Source organism: Antechinus flavipes, chromosome 4 (genome assembly GCF_016432865.1).
Source record: "Antechinus flavipes isolate AdamAnt ecotype Samford, QLD, Australia chromosome 4, AdamAnt_v2, whole genome shotgun sequence".
NCBI classification, from domain to species: Eukaryota; Metazoa; Chordata; class Mammalia; order Dasyuromorphia; family Dasyuridae; genus Antechinus; species Antechinus flavipes.
Window position 1 is genome coordinate 55,333,916 of NC_067401.1, and position 25,119 is coordinate 55,359,034.

General features: G+C 38.2%; 1 protein-coding gene across 1 annotated transcript in view; it reads right to left on the reverse strand.

Annotated features, from left to right (window-relative positions):
• The window catches only part of ELAPOR1 (endosome-lysosome associated apoptosis and autophagy regulator 1), a 110,398-nt gene that overhangs the window by 34,146 nt on the left and 51,133 nt on the right, over nt 1-25,119 (reverse strand). The window contains exons 2-5 of the mRNA XM_051993162.1: nt 16,437-16,557; nt 14,713-14,905; nt 1,864-2,011; nt 1,264-1,344 (exon numbers count right to left, since the gene is read on the reverse strand). Coding sequence (XP_051849122.1) covers nt 1,264-1,344; nt 1,864-2,011; nt 14,713-14,905; nt 16,437-16,557 — 543 coding nt within the window. The remainder of the gene's footprint in view (nt 1-1,263; nt 1,345-1,863; nt 2,012-14,712; nt 14,906-16,436; nt 16,558-25,119) is intronic.

Below are 25,119 nucleotides of genomic sequence, written 5' to 3' on the forward strand. Positions count from 1 at the left end.
GAGAAAAAGGAATCACTCCCCATCTATATGGCTCTTGTCTGTTGACCACTTCTCCTCTGAGCTCCTTAAACAACACACAGCCTCTTCTCCCCTCTCTCCTATCCCTTGTGCCTATCAAACAGTCCATCATTCAACAAGCATTTATTAAACACCTACTATATGCCAAGCACTGGAGACAAAATGACAAAGGGGAAAACTAGTCAACATCCTGAAAGAACTTACATTCTGTCAAGGGAGACCCCCCCCCCACACACACACACATTATATAAACTACTTTCAAACCAGAGACAAAGTAATCTGGAGGGAGAAGTCTCTGAACAGAGAGAGTACAAGCACAGGCATATAACAGACTCATGGAGGGTGGGGTAGAAGAGGGATAAAGGCTGGAGGGGGTCAAGTTGTGAAAAATTCCAAATGTCAATAGAGTTTTGGTTTGATTCTAGGGCTAATGAGTCACAGAATTTATTGAAGAGGAGAATAACATGATCAGAGCTACACTTTAGGAAAATCACACAGAGACAGAGACATAGAGAGAAACATACGCACAGAGATATAAAGAGGCAGAGAGAAAGACACAGACCAGGCCTGGATATTCTAGGACTTGAACCTATGAGGAGATGATAAAGTCACAAGTGAAGAGGGTATAGAGAGAAATGAAGTTCCAGAACAAAGCTTTAGGGGATACCTGCCTAGTATCCTCTCCCTGCCTCCATTTACCCAGGGACTTAAGAGGTGAGAGGAATTATTTAGGTAATATCCATTACTAAAACAAATCCCTTTTTTTTATATAAAAGTAAAAACCTCAGCCCAAATAGAAGCAGCAAGTTGTCCAAAGTCACACCACTAATAAATCTTATTTCCTGCCCAATTCACCTCTCCCAAGTCTCCTATTGTCACCACTGCTCTTGTGACCTCTCCTACTGAGATTCCAGCCATATCCTCCTTTGACACCCCCCCCCCCTTTTTGGTGACTCCCTCAGGGTTACTAACAATGACAATGACTTCTGTTCTCTTATCTCTCCATCATCTGGAAAATCAGCAACTAGAGATGGGAAACTGCCCAATGCTTTGATCAAACCCATATGGATGAGAGATCCCTCCACCCCTTGTGGGGTGATTCCCCCCCCCCAAATCAGGTCCTCCAACACTCCAGTAACTTTTGAATGGCAATACAGACTGGGGAGGAGCCCTGGGGAGGAGGAGAGACTTTTGGTTTTGTTCTTATTTTACTATGCTCAGAGAGAAGGCTGGTACCATACTTACACTGTGGTATTCCCACCCCCTTTCTGTAGTTTTCATCCACCTCGAATCTTCTATGTTAGGTTGACATTGGTCATTCTGAACCTGGGACAGAAGGAAATATGAAATCAGGTCTCAAATTCACAAGGGAATGAGTGAATTCATTTTTTTCCTGAAACCATACTAGCTCACAACTCTGAATGAACTTTTAGGTGGTCTTTTTGACAGAAAAACAGGTTACCAATTTACTTGAGAATAACAGTTCTTATCTGGAGGTGGAAACCAGGAAATCTTTGCTCCTTATAACACTGAGTCTTCAAGATCCCATAGTGATACTTCATAATGAGATGTCATTAAATTTTTTTTAAATCAGTAATTCAATTTACATATGGCTCTGCTTCTCTTTCCACCCACCCCTTCCTCCTCCCTGGTGTGTCTTTCAACTTTGGTATTTTTTCCTAGTTCCTATAGCCTTTGGATTGGCCCTCATAATCCTCTTTAGCTCTGGAAAGCTGGAAAAAGTCCCCATTAACCCTCACTGACTGCATAGCCCTTCCCTAGTGGTTCTTAACAAACAGATTTCAGCCCTTGACAAGCCCAGCACCCCTCTGTCTGAGAGCTTACAAAAAATTCAAAGATGATACCAGTGTCCGGATATAAATATTCAAATGACACAGTGCCTGACTGTTTTAGGTTGACAGCATATATCAGTGTGGCCGTGCATTCATCTGTGTTCGAGGCGATGTAGTCACCCAAGGGAACCCAAGTTGACCTATGTGAAGAAAGAAGCCAAAATCACTGGAGGGAGACTCTCCATACCTATCGGACACTGGGAAGAGAGGTTGGACAAAGTTTTCGGCAGAGACTCTGGGGGATTCCAAAACTGATGACTTAATAGACTTAAAAAGAATTTTAGAAATAGTCCAGAAGCATTTACATGAAGTGATGCATGGTGAAGTGAACAGAACCAGGAGAACTTTGTATATAACAGCGACATTATACAATGAAGATCTGTGAATGCCTTAGGTATTCTCAGTAATCAATGATTCAAGACAATCCCAAAGGACTCCTGAACCACGCTATCTGCTCCAGAGAAAGAACTGATACTATCTGAATACAGCCTGAAGCATGCTATTTTCATTTTCTTTCACTTTTTCCTTTTATTTGGGTCTTCTTGTATGAAAATGTTTTGCATGATTGTATATGTATAACCTTTATCTGATTGCCTAACGTCTCAGGGAGGGATAGAATTTGGAACTTGGAACTAGAAATAAAAATTGGAAGAAAGAAATAGTCTAGAGGTGGACCAACTCCATTATTTTATAAATTGAGGTAATTGAAGCTCAAAAGCTTAACTCTAAAGATAAACTAAATTTGGAAAAAAATATATCATTGCAGGACATTGCAGAGGGCTTACATTCCAAAGGAGACACAACACATACACATATAAATATATATAGAATCAATACAAAATAATTTTTGAGTGGGGAAATAGAGGGAAAGGAGAGAGGGTTGCTAGCAAAAGAGAGCAAATCTGTCAGCTCAGTAGATTAAAATATACAGACTATATATAGCGGTTATACTGTAACTAGGATGGAATTAGAAGAGCCCAATGTCTATCCCAAGGATGGATAGCTCATATTAAAGCAATTCATTTCATTTTTACAAAAGCATGCTTTACTTGACAAAGATTAACACAAGATTTTGAAAAATTAATAAGCTCACCTTAAAAACCTGATGTGATTTCAAACATTCACTTAAATACAATCTCATAGAATAACACAATTTCATAAGGGCACTGCTCTTCTAAGACCTAACTAGCAATTCCTGTGCTCAGGGAAAACATTGTGAATATATCCTCAAATCATCTTTTTAAAAACAAACAGTTGCAAGTGGGTGGAGACTGACACCATGGGGGAGGGAAACAGAATTGGGGAGGAACTTACCTGGGGTACAGATATGAGGTGAAGGCAAGAGGGAAGTGGGACATTTGGCATCTTCAACCAATTGCTTATTCTTGCTTACTAGATACTGGGGGCAATTAAATGGCACAATGGACAGAGTGCCAGCCTTGAAGTCAAAAAGATTTGTTAAAATTCTTACAAGGTGCTAATTGATAGAGACAATAATTATCTAATTTAGCAGGGTACTTAACAGTTCTCTAGTTTACTAATGTACTTAGTACTTATTAGAGTTCCACAAGAGTCACATCTTTAAGAGAGCATATATAAGGAGGAGCCCACTAAGAGACAAGCCCACTCTCGGAGGCGGAGACAAATTCATTCCATCTTCCACCTTTGAGCTGGCTGGAGGCTAAAGCTGAGAGAGGCAAAGGACTAGCGGCAGGAGCTCTTGGAACCAAAGAGAGAGATAGGGCTCTAAGAAAGTTAACTGGGCCCAAGGAAGAAGACAATAGTTGGAAAGAGACAATAAAGGATTTGGACTTTGACAGCTGGCTGCAGTTGAGGGGATTATTACACTGAACTGAAATGAAAGCTGCCTCCAGAAGCCCCCCAAGAAACCTGCTCCCAGAGAACATTCTATTTTAGAGAAGAGAATATTACAAAGATTCATTTTCCTGAGTTCAAATTTGGCCTCAGACAGTTACTAGCTTTGTGACCCTGGGCAAGTCACTTAACTCTGTTTCCTCATCTGTCAAATGAGCTGGAGAAAGAATAACAAACCACTTCAGTATCTTTGCCAAGAAAACCCCAAGTAGGGTCACACAGTCAGGAATGACAGAAACCACTGAACAACACCAACTGGATACTAAGATTTGTTTTTTCCTGCATTTTGTTAAAAAGCACTATTAGTACCTCTAAATTTCAGCACCCTAAGGCAAAGCCCTGGCTACTCCATCCTAATTATAGTATAACTGCTATAGATATATTCTGTATATTTTAATCCATTGAGCTGACAGATTTACTCTCTACTTCCTAGGTGCTAGCAATCCCATCTACTTTCCCTCTATTTCCCCACTCAAAAATTAGCTTGTACTGATTCTGTATATATTTATATGTGTATGTGTTGTCTCTCTCTTTGGAATGTAAGGTCCTTGATGGCAGTGATATTTCACTGCCTTTGTATCCCTAGTACCTAACACTGTATATGGCACACAGTAAATACTTCATAAATCCTTACTACTTGATTTAGAATCACCACTGATCAATGTAGATTAATTAATTGGAAACCTTTAACTGTCATATAGTACAAAGGTTTTTATGCTTTGGAATGGAAAAGCATTTAGGCTTCCTAGGGCATTAAGAGAGAAATGCTCTCAACTCTAGCTAACACAGCACTTATAACTATCCCTGTGCCATTTCTCTCTGACCTCATCGTTAAAAATCTCCAAAGTTCCATTGGAAAGGCATTCCAGTCTCTTACAAATTATGAAGTCACAATGCTCTTCCCATCACATGATCTAAATGCATTTTTTCTGCAATTAAAATTCATGTGCTTTTATTCTGAACTCAGCAGAGAGGAGGCAATTATCCAACACCACTATCAACAGGCATGTTGAGGGGTCCTTGTGGATAATTTGTGCTCAGTGATCTGCTTATGTGATCCTATCATATATATGTACGTATATGTATCTATGTCTGTAAGGAAACTCTGATGCAGACTCCTAGCTGTGGTTCTCATATTTCTTAGCTGTGAGTGAATTACTTAAGTCTTTCTGGGCTGGTATGAGTCCATTCTCTGAGTCTCTCTTCTCAAACACTATTGTTGAGAATAAAGAGCTTTGTAACCTATAAGGTGCTAAAGTTGTTGTTGTTTGTCCTTCATTCTCTAAAAGGGCCATGACATCAGGGAGGTGACGTCATGACATGCAAGTGAATTGGATTTAAGTAAGGGAGGGCTGGGCAAGGTCACCTGCCTCACTTTCCCCTCCAGAGTTCATTGAGGTTCAGTGGCCAGAGATAGATCAGGATAACTGGAGATGGGATGTAAATTACTGGCAATTTTTTCTATTGCTCAAATAACCCCAATCAGCAACTAACTTTGAATCTTTCTTCCTTTCTTTCCCTTCTCCTCTTCTTCTCTCTCCCCCTACCCTTCCTTCCTTCTCCTCCTACTCCTTCCTCCCTGTCTCTGTCTCTCTTTTTCTGTCTCTGGCTCTCAGTTTCTCTCCCTCCCTCCATCTCTTTCTTTTGCATGAACCCTCTTTAGTTTCTCTAAACTTTAAGTTGTAGGACAGAAAATTTGGAAATAACAAACATGGAAAGATTAGCCTGAGATTCTGATCTACTTTCTAGGACCTTAACTGTATTCTCAAATAAAAACCTTAACGTTTCTCTTCCCAATGCCTCCAAGGTTTAGGGAGAAGAACCAAAATATTCAAATTTCACAGGGTATATCCAAAGACCCAGAGCAAATCAGAAGGAAAGACACAAGTAGAATCAAGGGTTCTGGTGTTCAGCCTGGCCCAACCTACTTCTCTAGAAATAGCTCCTTTCCCCTGACTCTAGAATTTGAAAAAAATATATATAACTTTACATATTATATATACACTATATAAACATATATTTCTATATGTTACAGTTATCTTGCCATGTTCCTTAACACTAACAACAACTTTCATCCATCCATCCATTCATTCAACAGGTTTTTATTAAGCACTATTATATACCAGGCTAAGGCTTAGAAATTAAAAAAAAAATGGCAGAAATACTGACCCTCCTCTCAAAGCGCTCAGACAGCATACAGTTATGTACATAGAAGAGATATACAGTGTAATGGAAGGCAATAAGAGAGGAAAGTTATTTGTTGGGAAAGACTTTGTGAAGGAAATTGGGGTACTATGGGAACTTTGAAAGCATTACGTTAAAAGGACAAGGTCAGGAAGGTGTATATTCCAGCCATAGGCAAAGCCTAAGAGAGGGGTGATAGAATGATGGATATGTCGAGTTTGTAAGGAAGGGTGATTTAGGGTGATGTAAAATAAGACTGGAAAAGGTGAACAGAGCCAGATTGTTCAGGATTTTAAATGCCAGACAGAGGATTTTGTGTTTTACCTTAGAAGCAATCCCCTAAAGAGTGTTCCCTCTGCAGTGCTCCTCATTAAATGGAAATCCTTTCAACTCCCCAAAGCTGAGCCCATCATTAACCTAAAAGGCATTGATTTCTCCTGTTCTGAGAAAGACAAAACTTGCCACCTAACACAAGCTATAAATAACCTCCAAGGTTTGATGAATTATTAAATTGATGCCAAAAGTAGGTTACATTTGCAAGTTGTATATAAACAGCCTTGATTTTGTCTGGTCTCAGTGTCCCTGATTGAGAAAAGAAGTTTTCATGGACAAAAGCACTTCCTGGTCCAGGCCTGGATCTACAAAAACAAGGGTCACAAGTGGATTTACTTAATATTGACATACCTCCCATGAGTTCTACAATGGCCTTGGGGAAACTAAGACAAAATCTTGAGAAATGATGTTACACAACATAGAGAGAATCTAGCCATCATGAACCCCAGCTTCATCATGCTGGTGAAGAGAAAGGAGAGATAGCCCAGATTAGTTCAGGGGGTTCCAAAGATTTGGTTCCTCATGGCAGTGAGAAACAATAAAAAGAGAACTGGATCAGGAGTTGGAGGAGCAGGGTTCAAATCCAGACTCTGTCACTAATTACTCCTTCTATACTCCAATTTTCACTTAGCTAATAGGACAAAAAAAAATCCCCATCCTTAAAGTGTGTGAAAGAAATGAATGAAACCAGTGACTGAGACCTGCTGAGCTCCTGGAAGAAAGGCAACTGTAGAAATATAAGAAGTTCTCTTTCCTCCATCCTGCTTCACTGAAATGAGCTCTGAGATAATCTCTGAAATCTATCTGGGGCTGTCTCTAGAGAGCCAAGAATGTCTTTCTGTGCACGGAAGTGAATTGATCATATGGGCTGAGCCTGCATCTTGTTCTGACCAAATTACATACTCCATTAGGACTTAAATAGTGGTTGTCTTAACTCTGTATATTATGTCTCCTCTTTTAGCTTTTTTTGCCACCAGCCTGTCTCAGTTTGCCCCATCCCCTAGAAACCGGTTGTCATGCTAATGCCCACAGAACAGCAAAACGAACACTTGAGATAAGTCAAATTGATCTATTAAATGTCCATTCTGCTTAACACAGACAGACTTAAGGGGGCTTCCAAGGGATGTAACTTAAGAAATTTGAGCAGCCTCCCCCATTTTCCAAATTCAAGATCTGATCCAATGAATCATTTGTATACAAGAATTACTTTAGTTATTTCTCAAAAGAAAATGTTCATTTGTTTTCCTTTTTCATCAATGACATTTTTTCAATGTCAACACAGTTTAACAAAGTATATTGTACAAAGCCTTATATCTTTGTATGCTTTACAATGCCGATGCTTAGTGCCTTGTACATAATAAATGCTAAATAAATATTTGTTGAATGAATGAACATCAAATATATGATAGCAACAGACCAGCATTGCTGTATCTCCTTGGTTTCTTTGCAAAAATCTCTTTAGCTGAGAGATTTTCTAACCTTGAGGCCATAATAGACTTTAGAAACCAGAATTTTTAATTCTGTCCTCCAGAATTCTACTATTTAAGTTTGGTTGAACTCCACTTATTAGTTAATATCAAGCCCCAAGGAAAAAGCCCAAGCCCTTGCATCGCTCACTGTTTTGATGTAGGAGCAATAAGGTAATATGACTGACTTTAGCAAGACCTATCTCTACAAATGTTTTCTCTAATACTTCATTGTGTTATGAAGGTAACCTTAGGTGCTTGAAGGGAATGTCAATGGAGTGGAAGCACATTTGGATTATAGAATCATAGATTTAGAACTGAAAGAGACCTCAGAGCTATCCAGTTTCACCTCATTTTATAAAGGAGGTGATTGAGGCAGACAGAGATTAAGTAGGAATCCTAGTAATAGTAACACTAGCCAACATTTATGTATTGCTATAATTCAAGCATGGTTTCAGATACTAGCTGACACTAGGTTGGGCAAGTCACTTCACCCTGTTTGCCTCAGTTTCCTCTTCTGGAAAATGAGCTGGAAAAGGAAATGACAAGCCACTCCAATATTTTGGCCAAGAAAATCTGAAATGGGTTCATGAACAACCAAACAACAACCACAACAACAGCAACATGTAGTAGTTTAAGGTTTACAAAGTGCTTAAAAAATATCTCCTTTTATCCTCAAAATCCTCCTGGGAGTTGGTACTATTATCATCTTCATTTTATAGAGAAGGTCACCTAGCTAGTAAGTGTCAGAGGCCAGGATTTAGTCTCCTTGACTCCAGATCCAGCATTCTATTCCCTTTGCTCCCAGCTGCCCAGATTAGTATTTCCCTAAGGTCGGATTGATAATAGCTCTTCTTGATCCCAACATTTTTTTCCACTACACCATCCTGCCCCTTCAAGGTCCTATATCAAGCTGGAAAGGCTTTGAGTTGGGGCTTGGTGGTAAACTGGCTTGTCAAGTTTCCAAGCACTAGTTTAGTATAGGTTTAGAAAGACTAATCACCAGATTTGCCACAAGTGACAAATTATGGAACTCAAAGGATTCAAGACAATCTTCCAAGGTACAGAGGGGTTACAAGGTTCAAAGAATGTCAGAATTGCAAGGGACCGTGAAACCATGTAATCTGACCATTACTGAACAAGAATCATCTCTCCAACTTTTGTGACAAGTGATCATCAGTGGATTTCTTCTTGTGATGAAAAGGAATCCCCTACTGCCTCCTGAGGCAAGCCATTCTATTTTTTTAAAACTCCAGTTGCTGGGAAGTTTTTTCTTATGCAGAACCTAAGTTTGCTGCCTCTGCAAATCACACTGGTCATTTCTAGTTCTGTTCTCTGGGGCTAAGCCTAATGGGAACAAATCTAATTCTTCTTCCATAAATATGGCAGCCATTCTCATTAAGATGATGATTATGTCCCATCTGAATCTTCTCCCCTCGGGGCTAAGCATTCCCAATTCTTTCAACTCATCCTTACTATGGCATAACCTCAAAACTCTCATCATCCTGCTTGGCTTCCTCTGGACAATTATTAGCCTATCAATGACATCCCTAAAATAAGTGTCTAAAGCCGAAGCCAGTCTTCCACATGTAGTCTGACTAGGAAACAATACAATCAAACTTTCACGCTTCCCTGTTTCTGGGTATTATGGGTCTCTATACACTATAAGCTTACATTAGCTTTTTTTTTTAGCTGAGCTATTTATTGATTTACATTGGGCACTAAAGCTTCCCAGATCTTTTTTGGATGAATCACATGAAGTCATGCCTCTTTCATATTATATTCGTGAAATTGACTTTTCAAATTCCTCCCTTCCTTCAAGACTCAGTTCAACCCCAACTTTTACATGATAACTTTCCTGATCCCCAAGTCAACTAGTGCTCTCCTTCCCCAACTCCCATATATTTATATTACATTTGTTCTTTATATATTTATTCTGAATATACTTATATGTGTACACATCTACTCTAACAAAATGAAAAAAATTCTTTTGGAGTAGGAATTGCTTCATTTTTTCTCATTTCCCTAGTTCCTAGACCAGTGATAGATACAGAGTAAGAGCTTAATAAATTATCTATTGATGAACACAAATGAAACCATATTTAATTTAAATTTATCAAACTTAATGCAAGGAGAAATTTGGATGAGTGGCAGGATCCATCAAAGTAGTAGAAGTTTGATCCAATATTCAAGGCTGCCATGATTTTTTTTTTTTGGATTCTGATTCTATCATCCAGTAATCTTCCAGTTTGGGTCACCTATTCTATAAGTTTTATAAGCATATCATCTATGCCTTCACTTAAGTTCTTGATAAAAGTTTTAAAAATCCTGGGGCTAAGGACAATTCTCTGAGGAACTTCAGAGACCTTCTTCTAAGTGACATCAAGTCATTAGTGACTCCTCTTTGGGTCAAGTTCTTCAATCAATTCAAAAATCCAATTAACTGTATTATTATCTAACCCACATCTCAGCATGAGAAATTGTCAAATGCTTTCTGCAAATCTACAGACATTTTATCAACAACATTCCCTTGATTTTTAGCAATCTAGTAATCCTGTGAAAAGAGGAAATTGATCAGTTCCAATTGATCAGTGATGAACAGAACCAGCTATACCCAGAAAAAGAACACTGGGAAATGCATATGGACTGTTTGCATTTTTGTTTTTCTTCCCAGGTTATTTTTACCTTTCTAACTTTGATTTTTCTTGTGCAACAAGATAACTGTGTAAATATGTACACATATATTGTATTTAAGATATACTTTAACATGTTTAACATGTATGAGACTACCTGCCATCTAGGGTGTTATGATTCTTACAAGGTACTAAGACAGTGGAATTGATAAAGACAATAATTATCTAATTTAGCATGGTTCAGTATGATTGATCTGATCCTAAAAAGAAATGTTATGGGCCAGAACTTGAAACAAGATACTAAGTGAAATCGAGGAGACAGTGGTTAAATCTAATTTAGCACTGATTTAATCTGCAACAAATGATGGTTTCCTAGTGATGTAATGATTGGACTATACTCAGTGCACAGCATATAAGCAAGAAGCTCTCAGGGCCAGACATAGAAGCCCACCAACCCACTCTCAGAGGCACAGTCAGATTCATTCTAAGTTTCCATGCTAGCTGGAAACACTGGGAGGAAGAGAGGCTAAAGCTGAAGAAACAAAGGACTAGAGGCAGGAGCTCTCAGAACCAAGGAGAGAGATAGGCCTCTAAGAAAGCTAACTGGGCTATTTTGGAGGAGACAATAAAGGATTTGGACTTTAACTCCTGCCTGAATTTGGGGTGATTATACTGAACTGAAAGCAAGGTTGCCTCCAGAAGCCCCCCAAGAAACCTGCTCCTAGAGAACATTATATTTTAAAGAAGAGAACATTACACTAGGGGTGTAGGAAGGAAAGGAAAAGTTGGAACAGAAGTGATTGCAAGGGTCAATGTTGACAAATTACCCATGCATATGTTCTGTCAATAAAAAGCTACAATAGATCAAAGATGAACTAGAGACCATTACTGATCACAAAATAGAAAATTTTGATTACATCAAATTAAAAAGCCTTTGTACAAACAAAACTAACACAAACAAGATTAGAAGGGAAGCAACAAACTGGGAAAACATCTTCACAGTTAAAGGTTCTGATAAAGGCCTCATTTCCAAAATATATAGAGAACTGACTCAAATTTATAAGAAATCAAGCCATTCTCCAATTGATAAATGGTCAAAGGATATGAACAGACAATTTTCAGAGGATGAAATTGAAACTATTACCACTCATATGAAAGAGTGTTCCAAATCACTATTGATCAGAGAAATGCAAATTAAGACAACTCTGAGATACCACTACACACCTGTCAGATTGACTAAGATGACAGGAAAAAATAATGATGAATGTTGGAGGGGATGCAGGAAAACTGGGATACTGATGCATTGTTGGTGGAATTGTGAACGAATCCAACCATTCTGGAGAGCAATCTGGAATTATGCCCAAAAAGTTATCAAACTGTGCATACCCTTTGATCCAGCAGTGTTTCTATTGGGCTTATATCCCAAAGAAATACTAAAGAAGGGAAAGGGATCTGTATGTGCCAAAATGTTTGTGGCAGCTCTGTTTGTAGTAGCTAGAAACTGGAAAATAAATGGATGCCCATCAATTGGAGAATGGCTGGGTAAATTGTGGTATATGAATGTTATGGAATATTATTGTTCTGTAAGAAATGACCAGCAGGATGAATACAGAGAGGACTGGCGAGACTTACATGAACTGATGCTGAGTGAAATGAGCAGAACCAGGAGATCATTATACACTTCGACAACGATACTGTATGAGGATGTATTCTGATGGAAGTGGATTTCTTTGACAAAGAGACCTAACTGAGTTTCAATTGATAAATGACGGACAGAAGCAGCTACACCCAAAGAAAGAACACTGGGAAACGAATGTGAACTATCTGCATTTTCGTTTTTCTTCCCAGGTTATTTTTACCTTCTGAATCCAATTCTCCCTGTGCAACAAGAGAACTGTTCAGTTCTGCAAACATATATTGTATCTAGGATATACTGCGACATATCTAACATATATAGGACTGCTTGCCATCTAGGGGAGGGGGTGGAGGGAGGGAGGGGAAAAATCAGAACAGAAATGAGTGCAAGGGATAATGTTGTAAAAAAAATTACCCTGGCATGGATTCTGTCAATATAAAGTTATTATTAAATAAAATAAAATAAAATATTATTAAAAAATAAATAAAAAATAAAAAGCTACAATAATTAAAAAGAAAAAGAATAGAGGAAATAGATTTGTCTAGCATTACCTTGAGCCAGATGAAATCAGGTTGGCTGCTGTGATCAATATTTAATACTTCCTAGAATTTTAAGGTTAAGTTCAGAGGCCTATAATTTTTAGTCTTTTTTTCTCTCTGGGAAATGGAGAAATTTGCTCTTCTCCAGCCTTTCAAACCCTCCTCCTTCAGCCATCAGGCACTTCTTTCACAACCTTAGCAAGCACTCAGCAAATTAGAATTAGAACTCATCGTTCCCAAATTACTCCAAATAAATGGGAAATGCTTCTTTACAAAGGTGGAGAACTATGGTTGTGGAACACTATATATAATGCCAACCTTTTTCAATATATTGGCTAATTTAGTTGAACTGGATTTTTCACATCTTTTTTGTTCTTTATTATATAGGATTGCTGTCTAGGCAGGAATAGAAAGATATATCTTAAAATGCAGGTGATGTAAAAACAAAAAATATTGATAACAAGTGGCTCTCTCATGGTTCACTGAAAGATTTCAGATTGTGATTTGCATTGATACGGCTCCTATGCACACATCAATGATATAGCTCTTTGAAGTGCTAAAATAAGGCAAAAACTCATGGTATGAGTTAGCCTATCCAAATACAAACCCTAAAAGAAATAAAATTTTTGGTTTTGCATGGGAATTTTTCTTTAAGCCTTTGTCCTCTAACTTTTGGAAAACAATACCCACCTAGTAATAGAAGGAAATGAGGTGGTTATATTAAGGGTGGCAAGTGATTGATTGTGATAGAAAATCTTAGAGAATTGGTCATATTATTGCTCTTACCCATAACCTAATGACTTCTGAGCTTCCTTCTCTTATTCTCTCTTGCCCATCTTTATATCCCTTATTAGAGGCAGCTACCGGCAGCTAGGTAGCACAATGAGTAAAGCGCCAGACCTAGAATCAGGAAGATCTGGATTCAAATATGGCATCAGACACTTACTGTGTGATCCTGAACAAATTATTTAGCCCTGTTTGCCTGCTTCCCTAACTGTCAAACAAGTAGGAGAAAGAAATAACAAACCACTTTGGTATCTTTGCAAAAAAAAAATCCCTAAATAGAGTCATGAAGAATTGATCACTATAAAACAACTGAATAATAGTAACAAAGAGGCAGCTTGTGAGCAGGAGTAGAAGTGCAGTAGATAAGAGTGAGGGGCCAAGAATCAGGAAGATCCGAGTTTAAATATAACTTCAGACACTTGCTAGCTATGTGATTCCAGACAACTCACTCATCTTCTCTGTGGTCACTAGCACCTACCTTCCAAAACAGTTCTGAGGATCAAACAATTTAACATATGTAAAGGACTTTGCAAACCTTAAAATCCTATATAAATACTAGCTGTTACTAATAGTACAGGGCATTGTGCACACTAAGTATTTAAGATTTTATTTTCTGAATTATTATTTATTAGAATGAGTATATGGCTAAGTGAGCAAGCATTTTACTTTGATTCTTAATTAGTTCAAGGTTTGATTTTACCATAGGCCAGTTTTGTGAGCCTGGGTAAATTCTCTCTCTTTTTTTTTTAAATAACTTTTTATTTATAGAACTCATGCCAGGGTAATTTTTTACAGCATTATCCCTTGCATTCACTTCTGTTGTAAATTCTCATTGAACCTTAGTTTCCTCATCCATAAAATAAGACAAATATATATGTATATGTTCTCATGAGGTTCAATTATATTTATATTATTTTGTATTTTTAATTTTACAATATATCCAGTATCCAGGATACAATATATCCAGTGGTTCTCAAACTTTTGTTGTATCTTCATGTTGTTAAAAAAAACTATAGAGGATCTGTTCAAAGAGTTTTTGTTCACATGGGTTATATTTATAGTTATTTACTATATTAGAAATAAAAAATAATTTTGAATTTGTAGACCCTCTGAAAGGGTTTCAGAGATCCCAACAATTTTTTGGACTACACTTTGAGGACCACTGATATATACAATACAAAATACATATCAATTAGATATATATTTATATATATATATATATAAAATATATATTTTAGACCTTACAGGCTTATGGGAAGGCTCAAAAGTAATAATTTAAGTGAAATCTCTTCTTAAACTTGCCCGTGCCTGCCCAGCTGGCACTGCAGCCATGTTCCTAGAAAAATGGGGTTGAGCAGTAAGCATGTCCCAGGCAGATGCGACACTTACGAGGTGCAATTTTCAGATGTCTCAGTGAAATCTTCATCAATCTCCAGGTTGTTCGCTAGGGTGGCAAACCCGTGTGGTAACTCATCCCACTCATCGAATCGTATACCTGTGCCTAGAGAATATCGGCCTTTGGCACATGGCTTACACGACTGGTCCTTCATGTCCAGGAATTCTCCAGCCTTGCAGGAAAAGGCTAAAAACCGAAAAGAAGTTGGGTCATTTTAGGATTGTTGCTCAAGGGAGAATTGACGAACTACTGTTCTATAGGTTGGGGAAAATCTTAATGTCCAATAGAAAGGAACAGAATCAGCAGGATGGCACAGGATTCTAGACACTAAGGCCCAATAACTTAAGACCTAAACTTTTCATTCGCTTTCCACCGGGAGCTTGTGGTTTGACTTTAAATAAGGTCACTTTGTTGAGAGAAGCCTTTCTTCTTCTGAAGGCTCTTTAGGGAAGAGCTTCAGACATCCCTAATTTTTATGTAGAACTATTTACATCCCATAGTGCTTTCAAAGGATCATAGCTGGCCATAGAAAAGATTTTCCAGTCCATTTCCTCCACCTCAGAAGGCTGACTAGCTCAAGGACACACAGATAATTAAGTAGCAAAGCCAGAATTCAAACTCATACCTTTTTTGGTGTATACAATAATTAATTTGTTCATGATTTTTTAGCCTGGTTAATATCCCTTTAAAATCAGCCTAAATTTCAGCATCCTTCACAAATACATCTTTTTTTTTTAAACATCTTCAATATTGGGGCAACTAGGTGATGCAGTAGATAAAGCACCAGTCCTGGAAGGAAGAGGAGGATCTGAGTTCAAATACAGCCTTGATACTTAATAGCAAGTTACTTAATTCCAATTTCCCTGAGAAGGAGGCAACATTCTCAGTATCATTCCCAACTCTTAAAAATGTTCTTTATCAGGGTAGCTAGGTGTTCAGTGGATAGAGTACCAGCCCTGAAGTCAAGAGGACCTGAGTTCAAATCTGACCTGAACAAGTCACTTAACCCCAGTTGCCTCAAAAACAAAAAATGTTCTTTATCCTAATTCCCTAACTATCAGTTCTTCCCCCTTTTCCTGTTCTATCAGAAGAGAAAAGAGAAAACAGGTGGCAACCATTTGAAAGGTTGTGATCGTTAAATACAGTTACACAGAAGAGGAGTGTGAGCTTCAGACAAGTCCTCATGTTTCTGAATGCACAATCAAACGCACCCGCCAAATGAGATTTGTATTTCTCTGAATTGACACTCAAAGTACTTTAAAGGTCTGCCTCTGCAGCAATCCATCTTTCCTGGCTTCCTTTCCAAGAATGAAAATGGGCTGCAATCTTCACTAATGAGTGATTATAACTGCCCAGTGAACGGCTAGGCTAAGAATGCATAAACATAAAGGAAACTGAATATGCAAAAGAAGAAAACATCTGAATGTAGCACAGCTGGAATTCTGCATTCTTATTCTCCAAGATCCAAAAAGCTTAGGGGGAAAAACAGCATCCAAGTTTTAAGTCTGCATCACATAAAATGTTTTTCTAAAGAAACTGGGGATGGGAAAAGGGAGAAAAAGAAAAACCAAGTGTTTGGTAAAAGATGTGATTTCCTGAAGACCCATTTCCCCTCCTCCAACTATAGAAAAACAAGACTTAAAGCTGACAGAGCTCTGCCAAATAAGGATACAGCAGAGGTAATATATAAAGTGAGCTCGGAGTGACAGCTGCTTACAGCATTCAGTGCCTTTGACTGGATCAGGGAGGCTGGTACACAGTCCAGGAGTGTGGGGCACGGCGACCCTCCATCTGGAGCCCAGGCTGTCACACGCAGTATACTCGTAATGATACTCAGACTGTAGGGGAGAGAGAAACAACATCATCATACCATGAGGATGGGGCAATCATCCAGAGCACATATGCACACCTGCTGTCCCTTGCCTTCCCTATGTAAAACATGATCTAAAGGAAGAGTCTATCCAAGACTCCCAGCTTCTTAAAATGTGGGTTGTGACCCATACGGGATCCCCTTGTAAATCAATAAATGTTAGATTTGCATCCCTGTTTTATATACCTGGGGTCATATAAAATTTGGGAGGGCAAAAAGGGGTCACAATTGGAAAAAGTTTAAGAAGCCCTGCCCTAGTTGATAGCAAAAAAACCTTTTAGTTAGACTGATCATCAATGGAAGTGACTTGATTTGTTTTTCTTGGCTGTTATCCTGTCATTGAAATGACAAAGCTTTTCACAGAGATGTTTTAGGATCCTTTATTGTTCTTTGAAAATAAAGGGACATGGCCCACAGGATTGAGAGATGAGCTAAAGTAGATCAGAACAAAAGGGGATGAGGTGTGCATTAGCAAGGAGGAAGAGTTTGGATTGTCCCAAACCGAAGAACAGATAGATTCCAACTTCCCAAGAGAAAGGATCTATCCAGACATGGAAAAAAATTAATTAAGTTATGATCAAAGCTGTTGTTCCCTATATCCCCCAAGTTCCTTCCCATCCTGGAAGGCTGTACATTGCTGCCTTGCATTTGATAAGCATTATGCCAGATGATACAGCAAGATTGGGGGACTCCCTTTTCTAATCCTGGACTAGCTGGGTATAAAATCTCTTCACTATTCTTTCGATTTTCTCTTCTATAGAATAAATAGGTAATCAGATAATTGTACCTGACTAAAAATTATCTGCAGAAAGAACTGAATTAGCAATTAACAGCAGAGCATTGTTTCAAATCGGAGAAACACAATAGACTTGCCCTCCAAAATATTTTTAAAACATTAAAAATACAAACAACAGAACTGGCTGCAATATGGCTTTGAAAACTATTTCATCTGTATACTACCACTTACCTAAAATGTTTTGAAACCTAAAAAACCTGAAACACAGATTTCCTCTGTTCTGGCTGTCCATGTAGAAAGAAATGATCCAGTGTCTTAGAGCTGAGAAGAGAGCTTAGAGATCATCTAATCTAATCTCCTCATTTTAAAGATAAAAATATAGGGTCAGAGAGATAAAGAGACTTGTCCAGACTCATAACCACAAGTGTATGACAGAGAACGGTTCCCTGCAACTCAGTTTCTTTATTATAAAATGAAGCTTGGTGGCCAGTGGATAGAGGGCAAGACTTGGAGTCAGAAAGATCCATGTTCAAATCCAGCCTCATACAGTTTCTACTTGTATGACCCTTGATAAGTCACCTGCCCTTTCTTTTCCTCATCAAAAAGTAGGAATAATGATTGTCCTTTCCTGACTAGATTGCTGGGAGTATCTAATGAGTGAATGAATATAAAGCCTTTTGCAAACTTTAAGATGCTAAATGCTAATTGTCATCATCATCATCATCATTATTAAAATGAAGGAACTAAAAATGCCTTTAAGGTCCCTTCTAGTTCCAGATCTATTGATCTTTCATCTTAGGTTTTTGGTTCCTCCCTCCCCATCATTATTTTCTACTTTAAACACATTATAAAGAATCACCCAAAACCACATGAAGTCTAGGAACAAATGAATTTCAGATCTACACTGGGACAGTACACCAAACCAGAACCCAAAACAGCTTTGATCCCTGGAAAGGGAAAAGCAAGCAGGGGTACTGACATATTGTTTCGATTTGAAATAAAGAGCTTCTGATAGCAATTGAAAAACAATAATTTGGAATTTTGTTTTAATGTGCATCAATTTAAAATATTTATTGAGCACTTATTGTGTACCTAACACAAGATGTATTAGGTACACTGAGCAGGGCTCAATTTTCAAATAAACCTGTTAACCAGATCCAAGGAGCATGGTTATTAAAATTTGGAAAATTTCAGAATTTTCTTTTTTCTCCATAACCACTTGCTTCATTCAAGTCTGTATTATAGCTCTATCTAGGAGAGAGTCCTGGGTTAGAGAAAGAAGCCCTGTTTTTGCCCTGATGTTAATCAATATGCAGTAACATTTTGGGCTGGCCACTTGTGAGGATCCCATTTTCCCCATCATCCTCATCTTCCTGTCTCACAAAGAGGTAAGGAGAAGAATGCTAACATATTTGTAAAGCATTGAACCCCTTGGTTTGTGGGGGTTTTTTGTTTTGTTTTGCTGAGGCAATTGGGATTAAGTGACTTGCCCAGGGTCACACAGCTAGGAAGTGTTAAATGTCTGAGATCAAATCTGAACTCTGGTCATCCTGACTTCAGGACTGATGCGCTGTCCACTGCACCACCTAGCTGCCCCAACCCCTTGGTTTGTTTTTTAAAGTGCTGTATAAATTCTAGACCTGATTATCTTAAACAGAAAGTTTCACTATTCAGTAGCTATATAAACTTAAAGAACCACTTATTTTTCTTCACCAAAGCAAAGACTTATCCCTGAGGCAAGTAATTAGGGACACATAGCTGGAGCAGTGGATAAAGCACCAGGTCTGGAATCAGCCTTATCTTCCCGAGTTCAAATCTGACCTCAAGACACTCATTAGCTGTATAAGTCACTTAACCCCTCAGTTTCCTCATTTATAAAATGAGCTTGAGAAGGCAAATGGCAAGCCACTCCAGTATCCTTGCCAAGGAAAACCCCAAATAGGGTAATGAAAAGTCAGATATTACTGAACAACAAAGAAAGTAATGAACAATGATTGAACTGACTTTATTAGTTGCACACAATTGTGGGCATGGAAAAGAATAGCTGGAGCAGTTATTTTATCTGTGCTTTTGGCAAGCCTCTTCTAGAACCATCGTGTAACAAGATAATGCAGTTCTCCCCTCCTCCCTCCTCTCACTGGCATTGTAACAATACCTAGGTGAGGCCCTCAATCTAGGAACATGCCTTTCTAAAGAAGTGAGTGGGTCAGTGTTCTCAGCCAGCCAGGCTCAACCCTACATCCCTCACAAGTGCTGTTAAAAAGCTAATGTGTTCAATAAGAGGGTTTCTCTTCAGTCTGATTGCATTTTCCCCTTGGGGAGATAAATGGAACAATTCCATTTCTTTCTATCTTCTTTCATCTGCTCTCCCCTGGGTCCCACTGTGTGGTGGGAGATTTCCCGGGCAAATGGCAGTTTTAGACCTTAGACAAATTTCCTTTCCAATATGTGCTAATTTATTCGTTGTTATCAGGATAGATTTACAGCAGCTGGGGTGGTTGTCTCTGTTGTCCCTGCTTGTTACGGTTCCAAGTCTGAATTACCCTGAGATAATAATATTAACAACAAAAACTTTAAAGAAGGGCAAATGGCAGATAAAAGAGGGAAGGCAATAGAATTTCTCAGGTGTGTTGATAAATCACCTCTCTTGGAATGTGTGCCTCAGTTTACCTGCGGCCTTCCTTGAATTGTGCTTAGATAGCTCATATAATTTCAAGTAGTCCCGAATGTATAATTAATCAGGGCCAGTTTAGACAACTAACAAAGTACCCTTACATTTCACACCCTTTTCCTAGCTGAAAAGCAATAATGCTGACTATTCTTTTGGGAAAGAATGGAGAGGTTCTAATACACTAGTCTGACACAGTTCAGCTTCTTAATTCCCATAGAAATAGAAAGAAGGGAAGAGATGAAATGCTAAAGTTCTATTCCTCTGGGGCCAAATATGAATTATCTCCCTATTCATGACGCCTACTTTTCATCTCCTGAAGAGAAGAACAACGTCTCTGCCACATGGGAACTTGCTGGAGCTAGCAAAATATGAAAAATCTCCAGGCCACTGAATTCTGTTATTTTAAGAGTCTCAGAGACCTGAGAATAACTATTCCTCTCTGAGTACAGAAGGATTTCAAGGATCTGCACTTTGGGGCCATAGAGGGTCTAAATTTTCTTGAGACAGTTCATCCTAATTGGCTCTACTCCATCCTGAAACATGTGTCCATATGCTATACCATTACATACTGTTGTTGGTGACAAAGATATATATTTTTTGGTACTATGTCCCAAAGCATTTCAAGCTCCACTAATAACAACCAACATTTATATAGAGCTATGTTCCAGAGAGTGTTACGTGCTTTACAATTATTATCTCATTTGATCCTCACTTGAGGGGTAGATACTATTATTATCTCATTTTACACATATGGGAAATGAGGTAAATAGAGATTAATGATTTGCTTAGGGTGACACAGCTAGTAAGTATCTGGGGTAAAATTTCAACTCTGGTCTTTTTAACTTCAGGCCCAATCCTTGTTCTACTATATCACCTAGCTGCCCTCTAAATATATCTTTACCTCTTAAAACATATCCTAAACAACTCATGTTTCCCTCTCCCCCCCAAAAAAAAAATCTTTCATATTCTGAATTTCCCCACTTCCATCAAAACTGCCACCATCCTTTCAGTCCCTAAGTTTTACAACCTCGGCATCATCCTGGCTTTCTCATTCTCTCAAACTCCCATATCCAATCAACTGTCAAATCTTATTGATTCTGTTTTCACTGAGTCTACAATCTGGCCAAAAAACTTTTCTTGCTGTTCCATTTTCCATCTTTGAGCCTTTGCCCTGACTTAACAGACATGCTTGGAATAGTCTCTTTCCTTTCCTTTGCCTCCAAGAGTCCCTCAAGCTTCCTTCAAAACTGAGCTCAAGAACCATCTTTATCCCAAGGTTTTCCAACTGTCCTAGCTGCTAATGTTCCCTACCAATATATTCTATTTACATTGTATGTATTCTGTATCTATTTAGACGTGTACACATTTCCTCCATAAAATGCAAGATCCCTGAAGGGAGGAATTGTTACTAGCATCTAGTACAGATCCTGGAAGAGTAGGAGGCGATTGATCAGTGACCTATAGCATGCACATAATATAACCAGGAGAGACCCGGTGTACAGGCTGACCTCAGAGTTGAGTGACCTGGGCTCTTGAATTGATATACAACAGAGCTGTCATTCATTTGTAGAGTCCTGCTTCTGAACAGCATGTATTCAACATCCCCAAACCCAAGACTGGAGTCAAGTATGGGTTTTCTGTTTTTTCAATATTAATTTTCTGTTGTAAAAGGGAAGATGAAAGCATAGCTGTTAGAAGTTTTCCACTTCTACCATGGACCTAACCATTCCAAACCACTGCTGAGGCAGGAGTAGGGCTGTTGTTATTGTTGTTCAGTTGTTTCAAGAATGTGATTTTTTGTGACCCCATTTGGGGTTTTCTTGGCAAAGATAGGAAACGAAGATAAATAGAGTTAACTGACTTGCCCAGGGTCCTATAGCTAGTAGGTATCTGAGGCCAGATTTGAAGGAGTATGAGTCTTCCTGTCTCTAAGTCTGGCACTCTTATCCACTATGCTTCCTAGCTAGCAAGAAATAGGATTAAAGACCCTAAATAACACTTCACACAAGATGCAATTTATGCATGACTAACCTTTCATCAGTACTTCAAGGAGGCTAGAGCTCATAGGTATGGGTACCCTCTGCAACAGTGCAAAATGCAACCTATCTATGCCGCCTTAGTGTGATTTTTAGTCATCTCTTTCCATAAATCATTTATAGAAAGTATATTCAACATGCTAGAAAATGTTTTCTAGATCTTTTAATATTATGTGGCTACCAAAGCAATATCAACCTGTCTATTCGTTGTCTTTTGCTGTCCTTCCCTGTTCTCCTATATTGTTGCTTCAAAAAATATATTTGATGTGGTTTATTATCTAAGATGATGCTAGTTAACAGGCCACAGTTTCTCCATTACTCTTTTAGTTACCTAAAATATTGATTCTTTGGAGATTGTGGTGTTCCATGGTTGATATAACAACATCATAAGACCATTAGTAGTCAAAATATCAATTTTAACAATTTCAATCATTGAAAACCTTGCAAAACTTCCCAATTGCAGTCACCGAACTACCCAGTTTTAATTCACTATTTCCAACATCTGTTCAATGTATGCATACTGAGGGATTGCCCATTTAAATGCTGATCAAAGGCAAGGTAGAAAGAGGGGAATTTATGGGAGGGTTGAGGGAGGAGAAAAAGGATATTGCAGATTTTGAAAAGTTGTTATAATAAATGAGATAGTAAATCAATTTTGTTGTATTTGTAGTGATGTCCAACTTTTTGAGACCTCATTTGGGATCTTCCTTGGCAAAGATACTGGAGTGGTTTGCCATTTCCTACTTCAGTTTATTTTACAGATGAGACACTGAGGCAGAGTGAAATGACTTGCCCAGGGTCACACAACTAGTAAGTATCTGAAGCCAGATTTGAATTCAGGAAATGAGTCTTCCTCTCTCCAGGCCTGGTTCTCTAATCATTGTGCCATCTAGACACCCAGTTTTGGGAGTGAAGATTCCCCATTGTCAATGGATTTCTTAAGGAGTCACAAAAGGGAGAAGAAATATGGGATGATAGCTAGCATAGATGAATGAATCAAATAAGGATTTTTGAGGATGGGCATGTTTATGAACAGTAAGATTATCCAGTAGACAGGGAATAATTGACAAATAGTGGAAGCATGGAGTAGAGGAGAACATTGCCCTAGATAGAAGAAAAGAGCACAAAAAATACAGAATCCCTAACAGTAAATGTCACCTTCACAATTTTGCACAGAGATGACTCCAACTCCTTCTCCCAAACTTAGAAAAATTACAAAAAAAAATGCAGATTATATCCTAAATGTCCTGTGTCTAAATTCTCTTATTGAATCTGATTGCAGGCTTATATTTGACAATTTTATTTTCACTTCCCACAAAGGACCAAATGTATTTTTATTATGAAAGCTGTGTTGAGCCCGCAAAACACAACCCTCAGCTTTGTACAACTTTTAAAACTTATTCAGAAGTCTTATTCATCAATCTTTTCCTGAAATACAGATACCATCATCATCCAAAAATTTTCTGATATTCTTTTTTTTTTTTTTTTTTACTATTTTGACTTGTTGGAGCAACTAAATTTGATATGTTTGAAGTATTTTCCTCAAGAATTAACTCATCTTGAAAAGTGGAACCAACATCTGGTCTCCTGTATACTTTGTGGAAGTATTTTTCACCCAAAGTTTCTGATTTTCAATAAGCAAGCAATTCTCTTAGAAAGTAAAATAGAGAATCTAATATATACAGACCTCATCTCTTACAGAAAAAAACAGGGTAGTGCCTTTGATCAAGTTCTGCACCTGTCAAAGGATTGTACAAGTTGTTGTGAGTTCCTTTAGATGTTCCTAGCACCTGTCAAACTTGTGCTTTTTATTCTTTTTTCCAAGGAAATTAAAATCAACTTTGGTGGGGTTGAAATTTCTTCACAGGATTCCTGCAGGGCCTTCAGAATAAAACTATCCCTTCAGAAAGACGTCAACATTTTGTGGCATGTCAACAGTCTGGGTCCTGAGAATGCTCTTCATCTCATTGCAGCTGGGCTTTAAAGAGACATCAAGGAATTGTTCTTATACCTTCCTTTCTTTTTTCTAGATAAATTATCTGGTTCCTAGGGAATCCATTTAAAAGGCAAAACAAGGCTTTCTTGACATTCAGGTCACACTATAACCACCTAACCAAAACTGTTTCTGGAACCATACTTAACGGTTTCGAAACAAAGCATCACTAGGACTATGAATGAGTCCCCACGAATCACTACTTCTAGATTATCTGAAAGTAACTACTGGCCTGCAGAACTGGAGAAGATGGACAGCATGGAACTGGATGACTGTTTTTTGCAGATCACGAGAAACAAAGGCAGACAAGGAATGTGATAAGAAGCAGCAAAGAGAAGGTGTCAGGGAGCAGCTAAGTCTGCTTCAGACTAGTTTATCAGGTAGTATAATACTTGGAAATGGATTTGCAATCCACTTGTGTGAATAGTTGATCAATTTTTTAAGTGGCTTTAGGGTTTGTTGAAGAGACTTTGCTTTGAATGATTTCAGAGAGGCCTGGAGAGACTTACATGAACTGATGCTAAGTGAAATGAGTAGAACCAGGAGATCATTGTATACAGCAACAAGATTATGCGATGATCAATTTTGACAGACATGGTTCTTTTCAACAGTGATGTGATTCGGGCCAGTTCCAATGGTCTTGTGATGTAGAGAAGTGATGTAGGGGACTGAGTGTGGATCACAACATAGTATTTTCACTTTTTTGTTGTTTGCTTTCATTTTGTCTTTCTCATTTTTTTACTTTTTGATCTGATTTTTTGTGCAGCATGATAATTGTGAAAATATGTATAGAAGAATTGCACATGTTTAATATATATTGGATTACTTGTCATCTAAGGGGGGAGAAGGAAGGGGAAAAAATTGGAACGCAAGATTTTACAAGGATAAGGATGAATAATGAAAATTATCTCTGCATATGTTTTGAAAATAAAAAGTTCTTAACCAAAAAAAAAAAAAAAAAGGAAAGAAAAACAAAACAAAACAAAACAAGAGGCTCTGCTTTGTTCTATACTCTGATGCAATTGGTACCCATCGTATACAAATAGCATCTGAAGGATCTAAACATTATGGACCAGCTAGGTGGCACGGAGAAT